The sequence below is a fragment of the Tribolium madens genome, unplaced genomic scaffold (genome assembly GCF_015345945.1).
Source record: "Tribolium madens isolate multiple individuals breed KSU strain unplaced genomic scaffold, Tmad_KSU_1.1 Scaffold_1;HRSCAF=32;Tcas5.2_LG8, whole genome shotgun sequence".
Classification (NCBI taxonomy): domain Eukaryota; kingdom Metazoa; phylum Arthropoda; class Insecta; order Coleoptera; family Tenebrionidae; genus Tribolium; species Tribolium madens.
Window position 1 is genome coordinate 8,043,720 of NW_025400984.1, and position 19,470 is coordinate 8,063,189.

Consider the following 19,470-nt stretch of genomic DNA (forward strand, 5'->3'; position numbering starts at 1 on the left):
AATAAAAGAGAATGAGTGATGAATTAATTAATTTTATTGAATTAAAGAGTTTTTCTAGAAACATAGTTAGTAAGCAAATTATTTTATTACTGTTATAAAATACTTTGTAAAATTATATTTATAAGAATTATTTGCTACTTAGACATTTATTGTTAAATTATTGTTTACAAAATTACAAATTTAAATTAAAACAAACAAATCTCCGAGAAAATTCGGCAATGTTCGACTCTCGAACGTGCTAGAAAATTTACGTTCACAGGATGTGTTCACTCGTATTTTTTATGGGCTTACTTTTATTGCTCTTGTTTTTAAGGTTCAAAAACCAAATGGAAATTGTTGTTGACTTAAGGCAGTTGTCACTACATTACCGTAATTTTAATTTGTCCTTTTGTTTATTCAAAACAACGTATTACAAAAAAAATCTTGTTTTTACAAAATTTATTTGAAACTTTTTTAAACTGGAATTTAAAAATCAAATAAATTAATAATTTTTAACGCCTTAAAAAATGACTAAATCACTGTTTAATAGAGGAAAAAAAACATAAAAAGTGCCTTGAAACCAGATTAAAACTAATAGAAATTTTAAAATTATATATATACAAAAAAAGTAATACAAAAGCAAGAATCAATTTTCCATATTTTTAAAAACTAGGCCTTATTTATTAATGAATTAAATTAAATTAAAAAAACTGATATTATTTTGGCAATTTACTCCACAGTACAATTTATTTATTATTGTTCTTGGAAATAAAAATTGCCTGATTATCATTTTGCTTAGAATTTTTTGGCGTTTATTAAGAAACATAAAAATACTCCTGTCATTTTTGTGCTGTTTCATTTTATTCATTTAAGTACAGAGCTCGATACAGAGATTTTATAATTATTTATTGCAAAAAGTTGACAAAACGCGTAAAAATTCTTTTCCAACTGTTTCCAGAAAATTAGCCTCCAATACAGTTTATTATTATTGTTTTTGAATATAAAAATTGCTTTATTATGTTCCTGATTAACATTTTGCTTAATTTTTTTGGTGTTTATTAAGAAAAAAAAATACGTTTTTTCAACTATTTATTGCAAAAACTTGTACAAAACTCACTTGGAAATTCTAAAAAACGTTAACTTTTCCAACTGTTTTCAGAAAATTATCCTCGAATACAGTTTCTTATTATTGTTTTTGAATATAAAAATGGTTTAATCATGTTCTGATCAATATTTTGCTTAATTTCTTGGCGTTTATTAAGAAACATAAAAATACGCCTGTCATGGTGCATTTTTGGTGTTTCCTTTTATTTCCCACAAATTACATAGATATCCCAACTATTTATTGCAAAAGTAGCAAAAAACTCGCTTGGAAATTCGAAAAAACATTAATTTTTCCATCCATTTCTAGAAAAGTCCAGTACAAACACCCTTTGAACGCACCCGAACTCGAGAATATTCCCGATCGTTACTCACCCGAACATTCTCGAACGCGGTTTCCTATAAATACCGTCAGCGGCGCGCCAACTTCAATCAGTTTGAATCAGAGTTTCAAAGCGAAAACAACTGCGACTAAAAAAAGTAAAAAAAACCCTGCGAAGATGTCTCTACTACTCTTCAGCGACCCCTTCGAATACTCTCGCCCATCGAGAATCCTCGACCAGCACTTCGGCTTGGGACTCGACCCCGAGGACCTCCTCTCGCCACTCGTCCCCAGGGAGATGCGCCACTTGATGCGATGTCCTGCCGGTTATCTGCGTCCTTGGAGGAGCGCAGCCTCGCACCGTGACACCGGCTCCACCGTCACCTTCGACAAAGACAAGTTCCAGGCCAACCTGGACGTGCAGCAGTTCAAACCGGAGGAAATCAGCGTGAAAGTCTCGGATAACACCATCACCATCGAGGGCAAACACGAGGAGAAGGAGGATGAACATGGGTTCATCTCGAGACACTTTGTGAGGAGATACGTTTTGCCCAAGGACTGTGATGTGAGCAAAATCGAGTCCAAGTTGTCTTCAGACGGGGTTTTGAGCATCACAGCCCCCAAGATTTGCGCCTCGAAGGAGACCGAGAGGAGCATTCCGGTGGTGCAAACGGGACAGCCCTCCAAAGCCGTAGAGAATAAGGAGGAAAAGAAGAAGGAGAAATAAATGATCAAGACTGTGTTTAAAATTATTCCTTGCACTTATAGTATTAGTTTTGCAGACTGAATATGTAATAATTGTTTTGTATTTTCATTTACTTAAAATAAACTTTTCGTTCGTTTAAATCGACTTTTAATGAAAAAAAATTAATAATAAAACAATCACTTTTATTAAAAACACTACAAGTAAAAAGTGCAGAAATAAGTTAGTCCCTGAGTCCTCTTAAAAAACAAATGTCAAGTCTTAATTTTCAGCTGACATTTCAGCACTAAAGGCACATCATCAAATTTCCATTTGCTCAAATAAATATATTTCATTGTGTCCCCCACATCCACCTCTTCAAAATTGCACAAAACATCAATGTTGTGCAAATCATCAATTTTGAACACTTTCCTAGCGATAAATTTCTTTAAATACAAGACAGTCGTTCTGGTGGGAACCCTCACAAAAATTTGTTTTATTTGTACTGGATTGACGAATGCACATTCTAGACATAGATTTATCAACTCCTCTTTGTCCCCATCGTCTGGTTCTGGTGATTTCTCTTTGGTTTCCTCCCCTATTAGCATTTCCTTGGGACATGGCAGCCCCCGTTGTCTGTAAAACAGCTGTTCTCGCTCAATTTCACTTTCTTGTAATCCGGGGACTAATTTATAGACTATGTCTTGCATCGTCCGGTCGAAATTAATGTATTGCCGGGGGTACGAATGGTGTATCACCATATCACAAGTAGGGCAGTTGGTGTTGGCTTCTAAATGTTTAATAAGGCAACTTTTACAGAATGTGTGAAGGCATTCGGTTATGGCAGTGGCGTCGATTAAGTAACCTTTACATATATTGCACGTTATATAAGGGTTTAGAGCTTTTAATTTAATTTTACGATCCATTTTATCACTGTAACTTAACCTAGAAATATCCAAAATCGGGAAATTGAAGAAATTCAAGACTTTATAATTACTTACACTATTACCACGTTTAAGTATAAGCAAGAGCAACACTCAGAGGTGTTGTTACAAAGAAGATAAAGATAAATAAAAAAAATCACAGATTGGAGATTGGTAGTGTTTAATTCTTTGTACTCGTAAAGAAATTTTTGGTTTATTTAACACAAATCACATTTAGTTTTGGTTTTTAGTTTTGGTTCTGTGGGTCTACTAAAGATATACTAGAGTTTATTTATGTTACAACCCCCCATAAACCAGAGCAGTGGCATGTGTACATAACCTAAATCTAGGTCAATCAATTGAGATAACCTGTTGACCTTATTGATTTAACAATGATAAGAACATGTTGTTTAAAACTCTTCAATTGCATTTTTATGAATTTTGTAGTATATATTTAAGAAAAACATGTACTGTTTCACAAAATTTAAAAACTCAGCCGATATAGTAGACATCCTATTGTTTAATTGATATTTAAATACATTAATATTATAAAATTTACATCACAAAAAAGTAGGGTAATTAAAGAAAGTTATGTTATTCATTTTTAACTCATTATTTTCTATAAAAACTCAAATTTACGAAAAATGAGTTAAAAACCCTCGCGCCGTGTCGGTAAATCAGTGAGTTTCTTTAACGTCAGTTTGACATTTTTTTTTCATTAGGAAATGTTTTTATTAATAACTAGTTCAAAGTTTAACTTTTTGTGACTTTTTCCTCAAATTACTTTATTTACGTAATAACCCTGAGTGATAATGGCCACCTTGACGCGCCAGTTGGCCAATTCCATAAAATTGCAACTTAACCTCAACTTTCGCCGGTACAACAGCACCGCAACTAAACTCGTCTACGCCGAGCATGGGGACCCCATTAAAGTCGTCCACAAAGCAAGCGAACCCATCCCCGAGCCTAAAGACGACGAAGTCATCGTTAAAATGCTTGCAGCTCCTGTAAATCCTGCTGATATAAACACAATCCAGGGAAAGTACCCTTCTCGGCCCCCTTTACCCGCAGTTCCTGGAAATGAGGGTGTTGGAGAAGTGGTCTGTGTTGGAAAAGGCGTGAATGATCTTAAGGAGGGTGATCGTGTTGTGCCTCTTGTCAACGCTTTGGGTACATGGAGGACACACACTGTTGTCTCTAAGAACAACCTGCTGAAGGTTCCTAAGAAATTGGGGCTAGTGGAGGCGGCGACCCTCACAGTTAACCCCTGCACGGCTTATCGAATGCTCCGCGATTTCGTTGATCTCAAACCTGGAGACACTGTTATCCAAAATGGGGCCAATTCCGCCTGTGGACAAAACGTGATTCAAATTTGCCGCGCATGGGGCATCAGGAGCGTAAATATAGTGAGAGACAGGGCTGGTATCGACGAATTGCGTTGTTTCTTGCAAAATCTGGGGGCCAATCATGTTCTTACCGAAGAGGAATTGAGAAAAACCGAGATTTTTAAAAGCAGACAGCTTGAGAAGCCGAAATTAGCGCTGAATTGTGTCGGGGGGCAAAACGCTTTGGAGGTCATGAGGCATTTGGAGAAAGGAGGGACCATGGTGACATATGGGGGCATGTCGAGGGAGCCAGTGACGGTCCCCACCTCTGCTCTTATTTTCAAAGATTTGAGAATTAGGGGGTTTTGGATGACTGATTGGACGAAACAAAATGCCGATAGTGTTGACCGATTTGAAATGTTTGAAGAGTTGATTTCCATGATGACCACAAATGAATTGCAAGGGCCGGCCTTTAAAATGGTCGATTTTGAACAGTACAAAGAGGCCTTGATGAACACCATGACCATCAAGGGAATGATCGGCAAAAAATACATCTTGGAGTTTAAATAAATTGTTTTGTTTGTTGTTGTTAGATTAATAAGGATTTCAAAGAACCAAATAAAGAAATATTTATCAGTTTCATTTTGATTTTTATTTAAAGTAAAGAAATAAATTAAAACTTTTTTGGGTGTTATGCAACTCTTTTTACACGACAGTATTGTGGGTTGCAGCTCTTTCTCCATTTCATTTAAGAATTTTGGAAATTACCTTGGTCTCGACCTACCAAAGCCCTGGCCTCGCAGGTAAAAACATTCTTTCTTTTATTTCATTCCTCCCCGTCTATTAATTAAAAAAAGAATTTTAAAAGCGTTCTTCGCTCGCTCAAAATTCCACAAATTATAAAAATCCACAATAAAAATCTCGATTTTGATTATCTGGATTCAAGTTTGTGAATTTTTCAAACTCTTCTTTTGATCTTTTTTCTCCGTCTCTCTGGGTTATTAGCGAATTACTGACGTGCAACATAAACAACTAAGATGAACAGTAGATGGTAATCTTTGATAGATTTTGTAATAACTTTTCAAGAAAAAAGTATAATCGCTTGTGGGGGAAAAACAAAACCGCTCATAATTGCTGGGTGTTGACTGCCTCCATTAAAAATTTAAATACAATTATTTTGAGAAAAATGTGGGTACGCGAATTTTTCCATATGAAGATGAAAGGAAAAGTCCTTGCCTCGCAGCTGCATTGTTTTATAAACATTTTCTTCTTCTCAATGACACATCTCTAAATTGTCAGTATTGCGAAACTTGTCACTGGCGATATGCTTTCGCTTGAAAAACTTGCAAATGCGAATATCAAAAATCGTGCTGAATATACGCAACTTTCCACCGAATTAAATCGACTTGAAAAAGAGAAAAAGAATGAATTGCGAATGTTTAACAATGAGATACAACGCTTCAAATCGAGATACTCCAAGTCCAACTTCAGCACGGATTCACCCGAGGTATTTACACAGCAACACACCTATGCCGGAGGCCATTTCGCCCTAAATTACCCATAATCACAGACCGAGACTGATGGACGTTATCGCGATGTTGACTTGACACAACTTTTAGGCCTCCAATGTTAAAATGTACGAAACACACAACCCTGGATTTTGTTACAAGAGGAATGGGGAGCATAGGGTCTTGCAGGTTAGCGAAAACACGCCGCCAGTTGATTTCGAACGACTTCATTTTTTGTTATTTACAAACGGCGAAGTAGACATTGAGAAAATAGTTTGTCTTCACTTACTCTCCTCTCACGAAACCGACCATTTGACACCCCCGAGAAGACCCCGAACTTCTGGTGGTTTCATGAAAAAAGACTCGCCAGTGGAGCAACTAATCGAACGATCGAAAGAAAATCCACGTGAAGCTGTTTTACAAGCAATTTTACCGACTTATATTCTTGGTATTTGACTCGACGAGTTTCTTATCTCCGAATAACTGAATTTTAGATGTAAACAAAGGACACGCTAAACGAACAATTCTGGACGAAAGACTTTCAGCTCGACTTATAGTCAACGAGAAAATTTTAGAGTTAATTATGACAGTGATTACAGCTTTGGAAAGCTCAAATCCTGAAAAAGTCCAACATTTGATAAGTCTTGCGGACGATCCCAGTAGTCTGAAAAAGATTTTCAGAAAGCATCACATCCAAGAGTTTGTTATGACTCTGAAAAATCATTCATTGGTCAACAGTTGCAGTTCTTTTATTTTGACACAACCTAACAAAATCAGACCTAGTCATATTGAAATTCGCACTCCAACTGGTGCTCTCGAAGACTTAGTTCGATATATTCGTTCAAATGTCTTGCAGTTTCCCAAACGTAGTAGCTTTAATCTTCTAGATGGCGAGTCTAGGGAATTACTAACAATCGAAAGAAGTAAAATGTCTACAAAAGTTAGTACTATAAGCACGAAACCTATAACAATAACAATGCCAAAACCCGAATTTCGGAAAGACGAAACAGAAGAAGAAGCGTCACGTTTTCGGCGCAAAAGTACCAACTTTATCAAAAAAAATATAGAGTCAATTCCGAATTACAAAAGAGGTTCGGAAGATGAAAGTTTTAGTAAACCAAAAAAGGTCAGGCGTACTAGTACTGGTTCTAGTAGAAGAGTTTCAAGTAGTAGAAAGAGTAGTACCACCAGTGACAGAAGTATGGGTTTAGATTATCCAACAAAAAAACAGTGGGTATATTTTTATTTTGTCTTTATTTTATTTTATTTAAAACTCTACTAGTGATCGATTTTGACATTCTAGTAAGCAACCGAGTGTTTAAAATTCTAGTCTTAATTTTCCAACATGCACGTCCACGTGGTATGCAAGCTTAACATCACTTGCTGATGAATACTAATTTCAGTGTCCATAACAATGAAGAAATTAAAGTACATTTGAAGCAGACAACATGTCCTGCATGTATGGAAAAATGGAAGATTCCGCTTCCTTCACCCAAAGTTCCGAGATACAAGAGACCAAGTTCTGGGTCGCCTTCCAACGAACAAATGCCACAACCAATTATCAAAACTGATAGTATGAGAAGAATTAGTAATATGATTGAGAAGGAACAGTTTGTTTTGAACTCCTACGACCGGAGATACTCGAATGTGAGCAGTAGTTCGGGTCAAGGGAGGAGAAAATCGAGTGTTCAGAGTGGTTCTTTGGATTTGGTCGCTTTGAATATCCTCGATTTGGAGAAAATTCGGCATGAAATTAGAGAGAAGGAAACCCAGAAGAAGCTCGAGAAGTTTCTAGGTGCTTGAAGCTCGAATAAAGTACTTTCACCGTATTCTAATTGTTTACATTTCTTTCAGTGTTTGATTGCTTTCACTTTTTTTCATGTAACGTATTATTAGGCTAATTCGGCACTATATTGGGAGCAATTATGAAAAGAAACTGCAATGTCACAAATCTTTTCCTTTAACTTGTTTAATTAACCGCTCGAATCAGATTTGTCATAACTTTCCTATACCGTTAGCATTTGCAAAATTTGACGAATGTGAGGCTACGACTTCCGATAAATTATGAAAAAGTGACAGCCGTATCAAAATCGTGACTCGAGTTATTTAAAGTACAAAAAATTATTGACATATAAATTACTGCTAAGCTGAAGATTGAGACAAATGACATTTTGGAATTTATTTAAATGAGTTTGGAAGCCGTGTTTTAAAAATGCTGAGAGCATATCTGAATAAACATCGCAGGGTTTTGTTTTCTTTATTAAAGATTTTATGTCTGTAGATTTTATGATGTGAGTGGTTGGGACTTTTTGCACTTTTTCTTTATCATGTCTGCTGGCCCAGATACACTGTTGCCAGAAGAGAAAGAATTAGACTCAAAATATCTAACTTTATTTATTTTTCTTTTATTGATTTCTAAAATTATGAGGTGAGTTTTTTAGCTAGTTTTTTCGTGTTTCATTTTTATTTAAAATTTTTGATTTTTGTGTTCATTTTTATGTTTTTTGGCGAACAAAAACACGATTAGCCTGAGGATGACCACTTTGTGGTCGAAACGCGTTGTGCTACTAAAATAAAAGTTTGGTGTGACGGGCTAATCGTGTTTTTGTTCATCGTTTCCATACCAAGAAGATCCAAGAAGAAGAAGAATGTTTTTTGGCCCCAAACTAGCACACATGACTTCATCTTTGGCCGCTTCATTCCTTTCACATTTTTATTGTGATTTTTATTCGCAATTCTCATTTTTGACGGTTCAGGGTTACTCTCGCCATAAAACCATACTTTTGCAGTCTTTATTCTCGATTCAAACCATCGATAAAACTGTCATAGCAGTCACCTTGTTTATATTTTTCTCTCCACGAAAAGTTTCCATTTACCACCGGCCACGCTTCTTTAGGTAGCAAGGGTCGCTTCCTCGACAGGTGTACAACACCCAAATATTTTTTAAAGATGATGAACGACACGTTTTTTATAATACCTGGCTCCCATTATCATTCGAGTCTTGTAGACTTGTAAAGAACCTTAATATGCTTTGATAAATAAAGCTCGCAGCATGAGTCCCGACCCTTTCATTACAAGAGAGCTTTTACGACGTTCATAAAACCGAATTTTTAAATCAATTTTTTACGAATCACTTTCGGTATCTGATCTAAATGAATAAAAGAATTTAAACGAGCCGAAATTGATTAATAGATAAAATTGTCGAATTAAATACACCTGTTGTAATATGAGCTAATGTTAAATTATTTCCTTTCACATTTGTTTCGTTCTTTTCTAACATTGTTGGGAGTGTATTTGCATCCTTGTCGAAGATGCTAGACTAGACCAACCTTCGCAAAATGTTCATACATTTCGTAACAAATACACCTGTCCCTGGCAATTTAAAAATTATAGATTGGTATTTCTTAGCGTTTTCTGCTTCATTATTATCACCGAGTAATATCTTGGGAGATTATTAAATGTTACATCCAATTTACAAACTAGTTTTTAATTGAAGAGTAAAGCTCGCGCTTTAATTGAAACGGAGCTTTTGCCATTAAAGAATTGTGTTTTTTAAAATCACCCTCAATGCATTGTTTAATCATTTTTTCATCTCTATTGTTTGAATATAACATATTTTCTGTAATTTTTATGGTGCTTTCATGCTCTCTTATAATCTACCATTACGTTATCACGTAAGTAGTTCTCCCAGGCATTTTAAATGACAGGTAATAATGGTATAATTTAACGGAAACATGGAATGGTGAGGTATCTGGTAATAAACGTTACTGTAAAAGACTGAGTTTCTTAAACTTTGGGAAAAACGAATCGGCGTGTTGGCTTGTCATCACACTGTTAACAGATAATTACAAGATACTAAAGTGACATCAGAATTGCACGAATTTAGGATGCTAGTAAAGAAATGACAATAAATAAACCAAAAAACTTAAGTTCATACTTGAATTAAGATTTTAAAAGCAATAATTTAATTTTTCTATAATAAATATTAAAAATACAGGGTGTTCCGTTTTTATTGTTACAAATTTGAACAGGTGATAGGATATTCAGTTTTAAGACAAAAGTTTCTTATGAACATGTATCAAAAAATGTTATGTAAGCGAGCTACACCCCCTGAAAGAGATGCGTTTTTTAATGGAGTTTTTGCCACTATTGCAGAATAGATGAAATTACAAAACTTGGTACAGCTAATAACTTTTAAACACCTGTTGTCAAATTTTTTTATCACGGACGTCTTAAACGGTAAGACAAATTTAATTTTTATCCTCTTTATGGTCTGTAACACATATTGTACTCACAAAGGTAAGTTGTATCGAAAAAACGCAAGAGATCAATTTTTTGTGAAAAACTATGAAATTTTGAATTGTGTGGTTGAAAGTGGCAAGTACCAACAGCCAAAATAGTTTTTATTCTAAACTCTCCCAATTTAGGTGGCTCCTGAGTAAAAGTTTCGACATTTTATCTTTGAATTGGGTGTATAAAGGTTATCAGTTGTACCAAATTTTGGTTACAATGATTTCTGAAATATTGGAAAAAAAACATTAAAAGATCCACTCTTTTTAGAGGATGTAGCTCTCTTATATAACATTTTTCGAGCGAGTTTAACCCCTCTAAGCCCTGAACTCTGTCTCTGGCTGCGCCACTGGTCTCAAGTAAAACCTTTCATTTATTAATTTAGATACAATTTTATTGTTATCATTTTGTATTTCTATAAATTTAGGTAATTTCTAATCTTGTATCACGGTTATTTCTAATCCATGTAGGAGCGGTAATTATCTCTTAATAAGCCCCCTGAAGTGGCACCAATTGGAGTATTAACCGATAAAAAACGCCCCCGATGAAACCTTGACAATTTTACAATCGATTTGGGACCCGTTCTATTTTCTCCCCGAGAAAATTTATTAAAATCGTTATGATCTTATTACCTCGTTTCGTGGAAACACAATCGTGAAGGATTTATTACTCAATGAATGCAAATATTTATTGTAAATAAAACGTTTTCTATGGAACAATACGTTATACCGCACCCTGGAACTGTCCGATACATAATTAATACTCATATTACAACAAAAATGATGAACGCTTCATAAAGTTTTTATGGGTTTTTGTGCGCAAGTGGTGTCAAATCTGGGTGGTGCGGTGGTCAAAGTGAAATTTTTCTTTTCGTGGGCGTGTTTACAGTTTGAAATCGTGGGTCGTAAATACTAAATAAGTGTCATTAAAAGGCGTAAGTAGAGCACAATGCGCCGCCACTGCGTCTAGCAATAAACCACTGTATTTCCTACAGATTATCAACTCGACTTGATTTATATTTATTTACTTATATTGCTATTAAGTCACTATAAAGTGAAGTTGAAGTTTCTCGTAAGTTTCTCTACGTATCATGGAATTAATTCCATCATGATTATTGCAATTACTTACGACGAGTCGTTCAATCGAATTAATTTGTTATCTATAACGACTCATAAATTATCGGCGATTATGTCGTCGGTTTAAATGAATTCGGAAACGTAAACAAAGATATCGTCGTGATACGCTGACGGAATTTATTAAAGGCCTCTCTTGAAATGCCCATTTGCAACATTTTGATTAGATATGAGTCATTTAGTATCGAGAGCTTTGCTGAATCATCTGGGGAGTCGGACAAAAGCACTGTTCATGATGGAAAATTGCATTGTGGGCGACTTTGGGGCCACTCAAAAATGGCAGTGGCGCCTTTAAACGAAAGTGATCGAGGGCACATGGCCGACGATTCGGGACATCAAAGCTTTAATTGCCTTTTGATGCGAGATAATGAGGGTCTTTAACCTCAAGATGACCACAATGACCTACATTGAACAGAAGGAATCCAGAAATCAAGCGAGATGCGAGGAAAATCTCACACTTCATTTTTATTTGAATCCAATCAACCTGTGAATCATTTTCATAAAAGTCTGCAAGAATGATGGGAAAGATTTATTGAAACACGTAAAAAAGTTATCGCAATTTTTATAAATTAGATATACGAAAGCTGAATCTGCCATTTTAACACTTGCAGAAAATTCAAATTAAGTACCATTTAATTTATAATTAATTAGGCAATTATGAGGGTAAACCAAAATTAATTGCTTCTCAAGGTATTTGCTAAAATGCCTATAAAAACAAATTAATAATTTAATCACAACAAAAACAAATTAATATTTATTTAAACTAGCTATTTACAATTACAAATTTATTTATAACATTAAATGGTTTGTAAATATTTAATGTTTATTTATTGAACGATAGGAAATAAGTTATGTAAACAGATTGAGGATCTATTACTGTTCTTTATAATCAAAACTTATTACCAATACCTAGGTTTTGTCTATTATATTTAAAAAATACAGAATTTGGCTAGAAAAATGCTAATTGAAGGCCGAGCAAAGCGAGACCGACAGTGGGTGAAAGACTTAATTCTATTTTTAATGATATACAGTATGTCCCCGGATAGGTAAAATGACTTGTAAAAGATAATAATTTGTTATTTCGTTTTTTTTTCGAGATTTTTTTTAATAGCAATTATTTAATTATTAAGTAATTTGTGTAACTATTGATAAATAAATCGTGATTTCACTATGTGAAATGTCTGGGTGGACATTTCAACTCTTAGGACTTAAAGTATTTCAACTCCGGTTAGAAAAAAGCCACTTCAACTGTTTCAATAGGTAGAGATGCACAAAGGCACAATTTTAGACCGTTTGAAGATAAAGATACTTTACTAACGAGTTCCATACAAAATTTCAGCGCGATGAAACAAATGTATCTATTTATTTTTTACATTTTATGTTTATATGTTTATTTTATATTTTTATATTTATAAAATAATAAAGAACCCTACACTTTTTTGACGGACGTAAAAAAACTAAATTATCTGTTTAGAATTTTGTGGTATTAAAATGTGAACTAAAATATAATTCAATATTCAATTGATTATGAAGAAAAAAGTTTTATTTTCTAAAAGTGTGATTTTATCGGTCTTTAAATAAATAGGTTTGTTTTTAGAATAATAAATTTGTTTTTAAATTATAAAAATTGAACTATTTTCAATTATAAATCATTCGAACATATAAAGTATTGAGGTTGGTTACAAATCTACCATTTCGATTTCGAAAACGCAGTTACGAAAGAAACAGATTTTATTTGATGAAATAATTTTATGTGGTGAAAAGTAATATTTATTCCGATTTTTGAATTTGACTTTTTTAATGTTCTTTTGTACCTTTAGTCATAATTTTGAACTTAACAGTCGCAATTTAAAAAAATATTTTATGAGTTTTTGTTTTTTTTTAAGATGAATATACAGAGACTTCATTTAGGTATGTGTCTAATTCACAGACTTATTTATTAGTTATTAGAAAATTTCTCATCAGTTTCCGATTCAGATTAAGCCGTCTGGTACAGTTCTAATGAATAATTTATATTGAAAGGAAATTACTGGAAAATAGGAAGAAAGTAAATACCAATTTTCATATCGTCTTTTTTGTTCAATTCAATGATATTTCTTGCGATTAAATCTTCTTCCGTGGGATGGAAACTACGTTTTGTGTAATTACTCTTGAGAACAGTATACAAAAAACGAAAGGAATTTACATTAAAATAGTATAATCAGTGCTATAAACGTTTCTTTGTTTGTATTTCTAATTATACGAACTAAACAGCAATTAGTAGTTTATGTGCAAAAAGCTGGTACTGTGCTAATGTATGATTAAATAAATATTTTACTCGGTTTAATATACTTGATTACACGTAACTGTACGTCATTTATTTTTCAGACTAGTGTTGCAAAAACCGCATTATCCTATTGTACCACAGTTTTCGCAACTTTTCGAAAAAATAATAAAATAATGCCATAAAAACTGGAATTGGTGTCAAGTTCGTTGTAATCTTTTTGCCAAAAATAAGGCCACTAGATAAGATTTCACTGAAAAATCGACGTTTTGCCAAAAAACAGTCATTATTGTGTGGTGGGTGGAACTAACGGTAAGAAATATTTTTAATTGAATAATATCGGTCCCGAAGCGGCCTTTTGAGTGCCGCCGTTGTTACAAACGTCAAAAGAGTAATGGGAAAAGTGGTTATCAATAAAAATAACAGTAACTCGTCAATAAATCAAGCGAATTCTCTCTCTGTGAACAATTTTTAATTAAAAACAATCTGAAAAAAGCGCAGTACCCGAATAAGCATAAATTAAGATCGACCGCTAACGAAACCACACGAGTGTATCGTAATGTTTTTGTTTCGCCTGCGCCGACTACCTGTTGAACGGAAAAGATTTCAAAGTAGTCGTAGCTTGAGTGTGGATGTAGTGTAGATGTTTTCAAATTAACTGTTTTGTTGACTCTTAATAACCGGGACGCTAATTCATGTGACTTTTGTGCTTTTATCAGTGATAACCGCTTTTTGTCCATACGGATTTTAATCGCATTACCTGGATTCAGCGACCACTTGATTGGTAAACCTACTTTTGACTTATTTCAATAATTACTTGTTTATACACTCGACTGGCGTTTTTAGGGCTTGAGACATAAAATCAGCCAAATTTTTGATTTATTACACCCCCTAAACCGTAAATTGGGGGCTGTAAATCGTTCATAACCTAAATTTATAACCATCGAAAAAATGATCATGTCCTCCACTTAGCCCGCATAATCAAAAATTAATTTAACGTAAAATTGTTATTCAATTTCTAGCAATTTGTTATTAATAAAGTGCGATAATGCAGAATTGCATGGATGCTCTGCTATGTAAACAAAAAATTATCAGTTAATACAAGCCGGTCCGAAACACAATAGCCAAACCAGTAGCGTAACGTTAATCAAACAGAGAGGGGTCAACGGACCCAATATTCAAATTTGAACAAATAATTGATTTGCAATTAATTGCGGGGGTTTTTACAGTAGTTGGATTTTGGTTTATTGAAGTTGGCATATTGTAATTATGCTTCAAGGCCTTGCATGTTTGGTTAAATTGTCTCATTGTTCGTTTTTTCACCAAAGTATGTTTATTGACGATGTTATAAGTAATGTAATTGCCAATGAATGCTTAGAAGGATTGGAATTTGACCACAAGAATATAGTCTTTGTAAAAAGGCCTAATTGTGGCCGTTATCTACAACTATTTGTAGGAAAAGAGTACTCAACTTGGCTTAAAGTAAGTCATTTAGTAGTCGTCCCACTGTGTTTAGATGGTTTTTGAAAGTGGAAGCTTGTTAGAGAGGCATTTATTCAATACATTAACCACTCGTAAACTTACAAAGTAAAAGTACTTAGTTTTCGAATTAAGGGACTAAGTAGGGAAAATTATAGACCCGCATTATTGGACAGTATTCCAATAATAAAGCATGGAATCTAGTATGTTCGCAAACACTCTCCTACGCTTTTCGCACCTGCAATCTACTAATTAATTTCTAATTCGTAAAAAATCGAGATCAACCGTTAATTCTCACGTAGGAAGCGTTGGAATGACCTGACCCGCTAGATGGCGCCTGTGATTTCCCCCGTGTTGGGCGACAAATGTGCAAATTCAATTCCATTGTTTAGCATTTTTGAATTCTTTCGCTGGGATGGTCGTCGCATCTTAAATTTTGGTCGCCGTGGGTGTGAAAATAATTTCGGTCGTTGAGTTATGATTTCGCGATGGGTGTGTCCGGAATTATCTAATTAATGGTTCAGGTTTGGTGATAATGAAGTCGTGCGTATGGGTCACGCAGATTCGACTTAAGTCGACAAATCCCTTACTTAAGTCGTGTGTTGAAAGCGATTTCGGTTCAAAGAACTCGAAATTTTGCAATTTTTGGGCCAATTGAGTTATGATTCATTGTGGCGGTGTGTTTGTTGTGCGTGAAAAACGATGCACGTGACAAGAATTTTTTGGCGGGGAGTAGGTAACCGCAGGCGTCAGGTCCATTTTGACACGAGACGACAACCGCAAAGGTCAATCTGCAGAGGGCAGGGACTGCAGGAAAAATTCGCGTCGAGTCTGTCGACAATCGCAACTCTTGGTTTCTTGAAACGCCTTTCGATAAGAGAAAAGCCGATTTTGTGGCCTAATTAGTGCGCCGGCTTTTGTCATTTATGCGAAATTTATGAGGACAGCTTTATATTCTTGCAACTTTCTTGAGTTTCTTAATTAGCGGTTAGGAGCTGGACGATTTTATACTGGTATCTATTGGAAATTTAATGGAAAGAAGGAAGTTGAGTCAAGCTGAGATGAGTCAACGACATTCCTGAGTACATCTTTTATTGTTAGAGATATGGACAAGTGTGTGCAAGCGATGAATATTTTATTTTCTGAAATATTACTATCTTGTGGTCAGAAAAATAAAATTGAAAAATAACAATATGAGTACTTGAAAGAGTGAAATAAGAGTTACGCACATTTCAAAAATAAAAACAAAAAGTAAATACTATAAATGGAAATAGAAAAGCAAAATAAAAATAATATAATGTTTTAACAAAGCTATCCATCAAAGTTTAATTGTGAACGAACCATCGTATTGAAAGTTAATAATCTGACATTTGACACCTCGCCGGGTGTATTAAAACTTGTGGTCCGTTCACAACACACTCATATCACCGCCAACTATGACACCAAGTTTAAATAAACAGCCGTTATAAGTGAAAGGAGAATAAAAAGTTCAAATTCATGATAAAAAAATCAGAATTTAAAAATTAATTTTTGAACGTCGTAACTTATTAACTTAAGGCCTGTAATTTAATGACTTAAATTTTATAAACATAGACATTTTCTGCTGTATGATTAGTGATTAATTTTTATAGTTCTAAAAGAAGGAATTTAATGAAACCACGTTTTTATTGTTTAAAAAAAACAGATTAAACGGTTTACTACTAAAAATTTTAATCGCAGGCGATAAAATTTGGTAAAAAACTAGATTGTTATGGTTTGACAAAAATTCTACATTGCTTAATTGTAAAAAATCGTTTTTTGAACTATAAGAATGGTAATTTGTTAAAAAAAAAACTGATTACAAATTTTAAAACTAGAATTGTAACTGGAAATTTGAAATTGAGTCGACTTTTCATATTTTCAGTGGGTGTAAAACAAAAAACTTGATAAATTAATCGTTCTTACAAATAACACAAAAAGTTCTTTTTCAGATTTTTTATTTTTTTGCTGAATTTAATGTATTTAATATTGAGAACATTTAAAAACAATACAATTTTTTGTCTAGTACAAAAGAACAAAATAACAAATAACAGTAAAAAAATACAAGAGTGGTTAATGTGTGTATACAATAAAAAATGTAAATAAAATAGTACATGTTCAAAGTTACAAAATGCTTCAAATTGTTGAATTTTAAAAAATAATACACTTCTGTCAAATGTGAAAAAAAATTCGGGAGTAAAATAAGGGTATGCAAAAGCTGAATAGTTTCAAACATTAGTCAGTATTGTTTCCAGGTTTTTTTCCAAATTTTTGGAAATATAAAAAATATCATTTTTTGATTTTTTTTCAAATTTAACGTGCAATATTGTAAAAAAAGTTGATGAAGATTATACAATGTTCAGAAATTAATTCCTTTAATTCTTTTGTAAAACTTTGATCAATCGGCCCAAGAAAACTGTTTGATGGATCGATTTAAAAATTTAAAGTTATTGAGGCTACATTAAGCTGTAAAAAAACCTGGGCACGTTCGTCTCTTTATCAATATTTTTGAATAAAAATAACAAAAAAAAAAAACAAACAACTTGTTTTTTTCTCCTTTTTTAAATGATTGTGGGAAAATTTTTTTAATCTTTAAAAATCATTTTGTAGGATGTTTATTCCAGTTTTTGAAACTATCCTTACAGTCATTGGTTGCTGAGATACCGATGATCAAAGACAAAAGGATTTTTTTTTCATTAAAAGTCACAAATATTTCAGAGATAAATTTGGTGTAAAGAAAAATTAAAAAAGCAAATTGATGCTGAAAGAACAAAATTTTCTTCGTCTGTGGATTAATAAAATAATAAGAAATTTATAAATTTTTTCTCGCTCTATTTCTTAGGATTGTGTAATAACCGTAACTCAGAAAAAATTTTTGGCAAAACACCTCGACTAGGAACTTGAAGCTTTAAAATGGATTTTTTAATCTAGATACGACCATTTTTCATTGAGGTACAGTCTTTCAAGACAAAAAATTTAACAATTTTTTTTGTTCCCTTAATTTCTTGGAATATTACATACATATTTAAAAAGTTTATGTAGAATGTTTTGTTGTTTTGAAGTACCCCTTTGAGATAATAACTTTTTTTATTTTTCACTGAAAAGCTTAATTTTGAATTAATTTGAAAAGAGGAAAAACTAAATAAAATAACATAAAGATGAATTCGATCTATTTTCTTAGGGGGGAAATAGAGTAATAAGAAATTTAACACATTTTTGAATCAAAATTAATTTTAAAAAATGCAACGTTACCTACTAAAAAAAGATTAGAATATGTACGAAATTCCAAATATTATTAAGACCCATTTTCAATGGGTGCATCAGCAAATTGGGGGTTTTGCGGGAATACTTGTTTGGAAAGAGAAAAATTGAAATTTCATCACCGCTGTGGACGCATTCTTGCCGTTATTCGTGTTATTTTCCAACTCGTGTTTTTGTGTCAATCGTATATTGAAAAATTCCGTTGTGGGTATTTATCATCATCACATTCCATATCGATTTTTCCCGATGTAAATCAGTCCTCCACGGCTGGTTATATCATAATAAAGCAAGTCGAGTTGTTCATAATAACTTCCTCGATCCATTGTATATTTTCTGCTGTAGAAGTAGCAGATAGCGAACACCGCAAGTCTAGACGAACAACTGTTTTTGTTGTTACAGTGTTGGAGCTCAGAATTTTACCTGGATTACATAACCGGAGTTTTATGCTAGAGCGCTTCTCTATCGCAGACTGATTGCATTTTCTTCTTGTGTTTTGAGACGACCCAAACCAGCAAAAGTTTAATTAATCGCCAATTCGGTTTTTAATAACGAATCCGCGAAAACAGGTTGAGAATGACCTTTCGAGTCCTCCAAAATGCCTCGCTGACTCACTTGGTTCAGGTCTACCAACCCATCCAAAAGAAAAAAAATCCAGCAATTACTGCGCCATTTACATATCGCAATTTTCTAAGAAAAAATGAAGCATTGCATGTGGAGTGAGTGATATAATTGTATCCGCGAGTCTTCCACGAACTCACCTCCTAGGAGTCAAATTACACACTATTTTTGAAAAAGAAAATTTTTACTATGCCGGAAATAATTACCGCTCAAATGTGTCATCTCGTGGAAAGTTGATTCGTTAAAAACGTTGAAACCGGGTAAAAAATTTTTGGTGTGGAAATAATTAAAATTTTATTTACTTCTAATTGGTATCAATTATCTCCGGAGATGAGTTGGAGATAAGAACAGTAACGTGGAAATGTATGTCAAGTCTTCTAAAAGCGCTAATGCATTTACGTTAGCATTAGAAGAGAAAACCAATTATGTTACGGACTATTATATCGTTGCCACTAATAATCATTACAACACTGTATAATAAGGAGTTGCATTTCCTGTAAAATTTCAACTTTTTTTCCAAAATAATGGCAGAACGCATTTAGCGTTCTGTCATAAATTCTAATACAAG

The 19,470-nt window shown here is 33.6% G+C and overlaps 5 protein-coding genes across 6 annotated transcripts in view; 4 read left to right on the plus strand and 1 right to left on the minus strand.

The window, feature by feature from the left end:
• The first annotated feature begins 1,464 nt into the window (after window positions 1-1,464).
• LOC123003633 (protein lethal(2)essential for life-like) lies at window positions 1,465-2,248 on the plus strand. The gene has a single exon (XM_044396521.1). It carries the CDS (start codon window positions 1,581-1,583, stop codon window positions 2,127-2,129), a length of 549 nt encoding a protein of 182 aa, XP_044252456.1. The 5' UTR covers window positions 1,465-1,580; the 3' UTR covers window positions 2,130-2,248.
• On the minus strand, window positions 2,248-3,480 carry LOC123003632 (polycomb group RING finger protein 3-like). Its single transcript, XM_044396520.1, has 2 exons — window positions 3,086-3,480; window positions 2,248-3,029 (listed from the first exon to the last, which is right to left on the minus strand). The coding sequence occupies exon 2, from the start codon at window positions 3,008-3,010 to the stop codon at window positions 2,360-2,362; it is 651 nt and encodes a 216-aa protein (XP_044252455.1). The 5' UTR covers window positions 3,011-3,029; window positions 3,086-3,480; the 3' UTR covers window positions 2,248-2,359.
• A 194-nt stretch (window positions 3,481-3,674) lies between these two features.
• LOC123003699 (enoyl-[acyl-carrier-protein] reductase, mitochondrial) lies at window positions 3,675-4,974 on the plus strand. The gene has a single exon (XM_044396649.1). It carries the CDS (start codon window positions 3,820-3,822, stop codon window positions 4,900-4,902), a length of 1,083 nt encoding a protein of 360 aa, XP_044252584.1. The 5' UTR covers window positions 3,675-3,819; the 3' UTR covers window positions 4,903-4,974.
• A 625-nt stretch (window positions 4,975-5,599) lies between these two features.
• LOC123003849 lies at window positions 5,600-7,660 on the plus strand. The gene is made up of 4 exons (XM_044396874.1): window positions 5,600-5,839; window positions 5,952-6,288; window positions 6,335-7,070; window positions 7,244-7,660. The coding sequence occupies exons 1-4, from the start codon at window positions 5,657-5,659 to the stop codon at window positions 7,641-7,643; spliced, it is 1,656 nt and encodes a 551-aa protein (XP_044252809.1). The 5' UTR covers window positions 5,600-5,656; the 3' UTR covers window positions 7,644-7,660.
• A 6,463-nt stretch (window positions 7,661-14,123) lies between these two features.
• Window positions 14,124-19,470, plus strand: part of LOC123016281 (rho GTPase-activating protein 20-like) — a 43,114-nt gene continuing 37,767 nt past the window's right edge. For both annotated transcript variants that reach the window (XM_044416580.1, XM_044416581.1), the window contains exon 1: window positions 14,124-14,310. The gene's annotated coding sequence lies outside the window, so the exon portion shown is untranslated. The remainder of the gene's footprint in view (window positions 14,311-19,470) is intronic.

Coding starts and splice junctions, on each gene's coding strand:
- LOC123003699 (XM_044396649.1), top strand. CDS start 3,820: ATGGCCACCTTGACGCGCCAGTTGGCCAATTCCATAAAATTGCAACTT.
- LOC123003632 (XM_044396520.1), bottom strand. CDS start 3,010: ATGGATCGTAAAATTAAATTAAAAGCTCTAAACCCTTATATAACGTGC.
- LOC123003849 (XM_044396874.1), top strand. CDS start 5,657: ATGCTTTCGCTTGAAAAACTTGCAAATGCGAATATCAAAAATCGTGCT. Junction 6,289..6,334: donor TTTACCGACTTATATTCTTG/GTATTTGACTCG, acceptor ACTGAATTTTAG/ATGTAAACAAAGGACACGCT. Junction 7,071..7,243: donor GATTATCCAACAAAAAAACA/GTGGGTATATTT, acceptor TACTAATTTCAG/TGTCCATAACAATGAAGAAA.
- LOC123003633 (XM_044396521.1), top strand. CDS start 1,581: ATGTCTCTACTACTCTTCAGCGACCCCTTCGAATACTCTCGCCCATCG.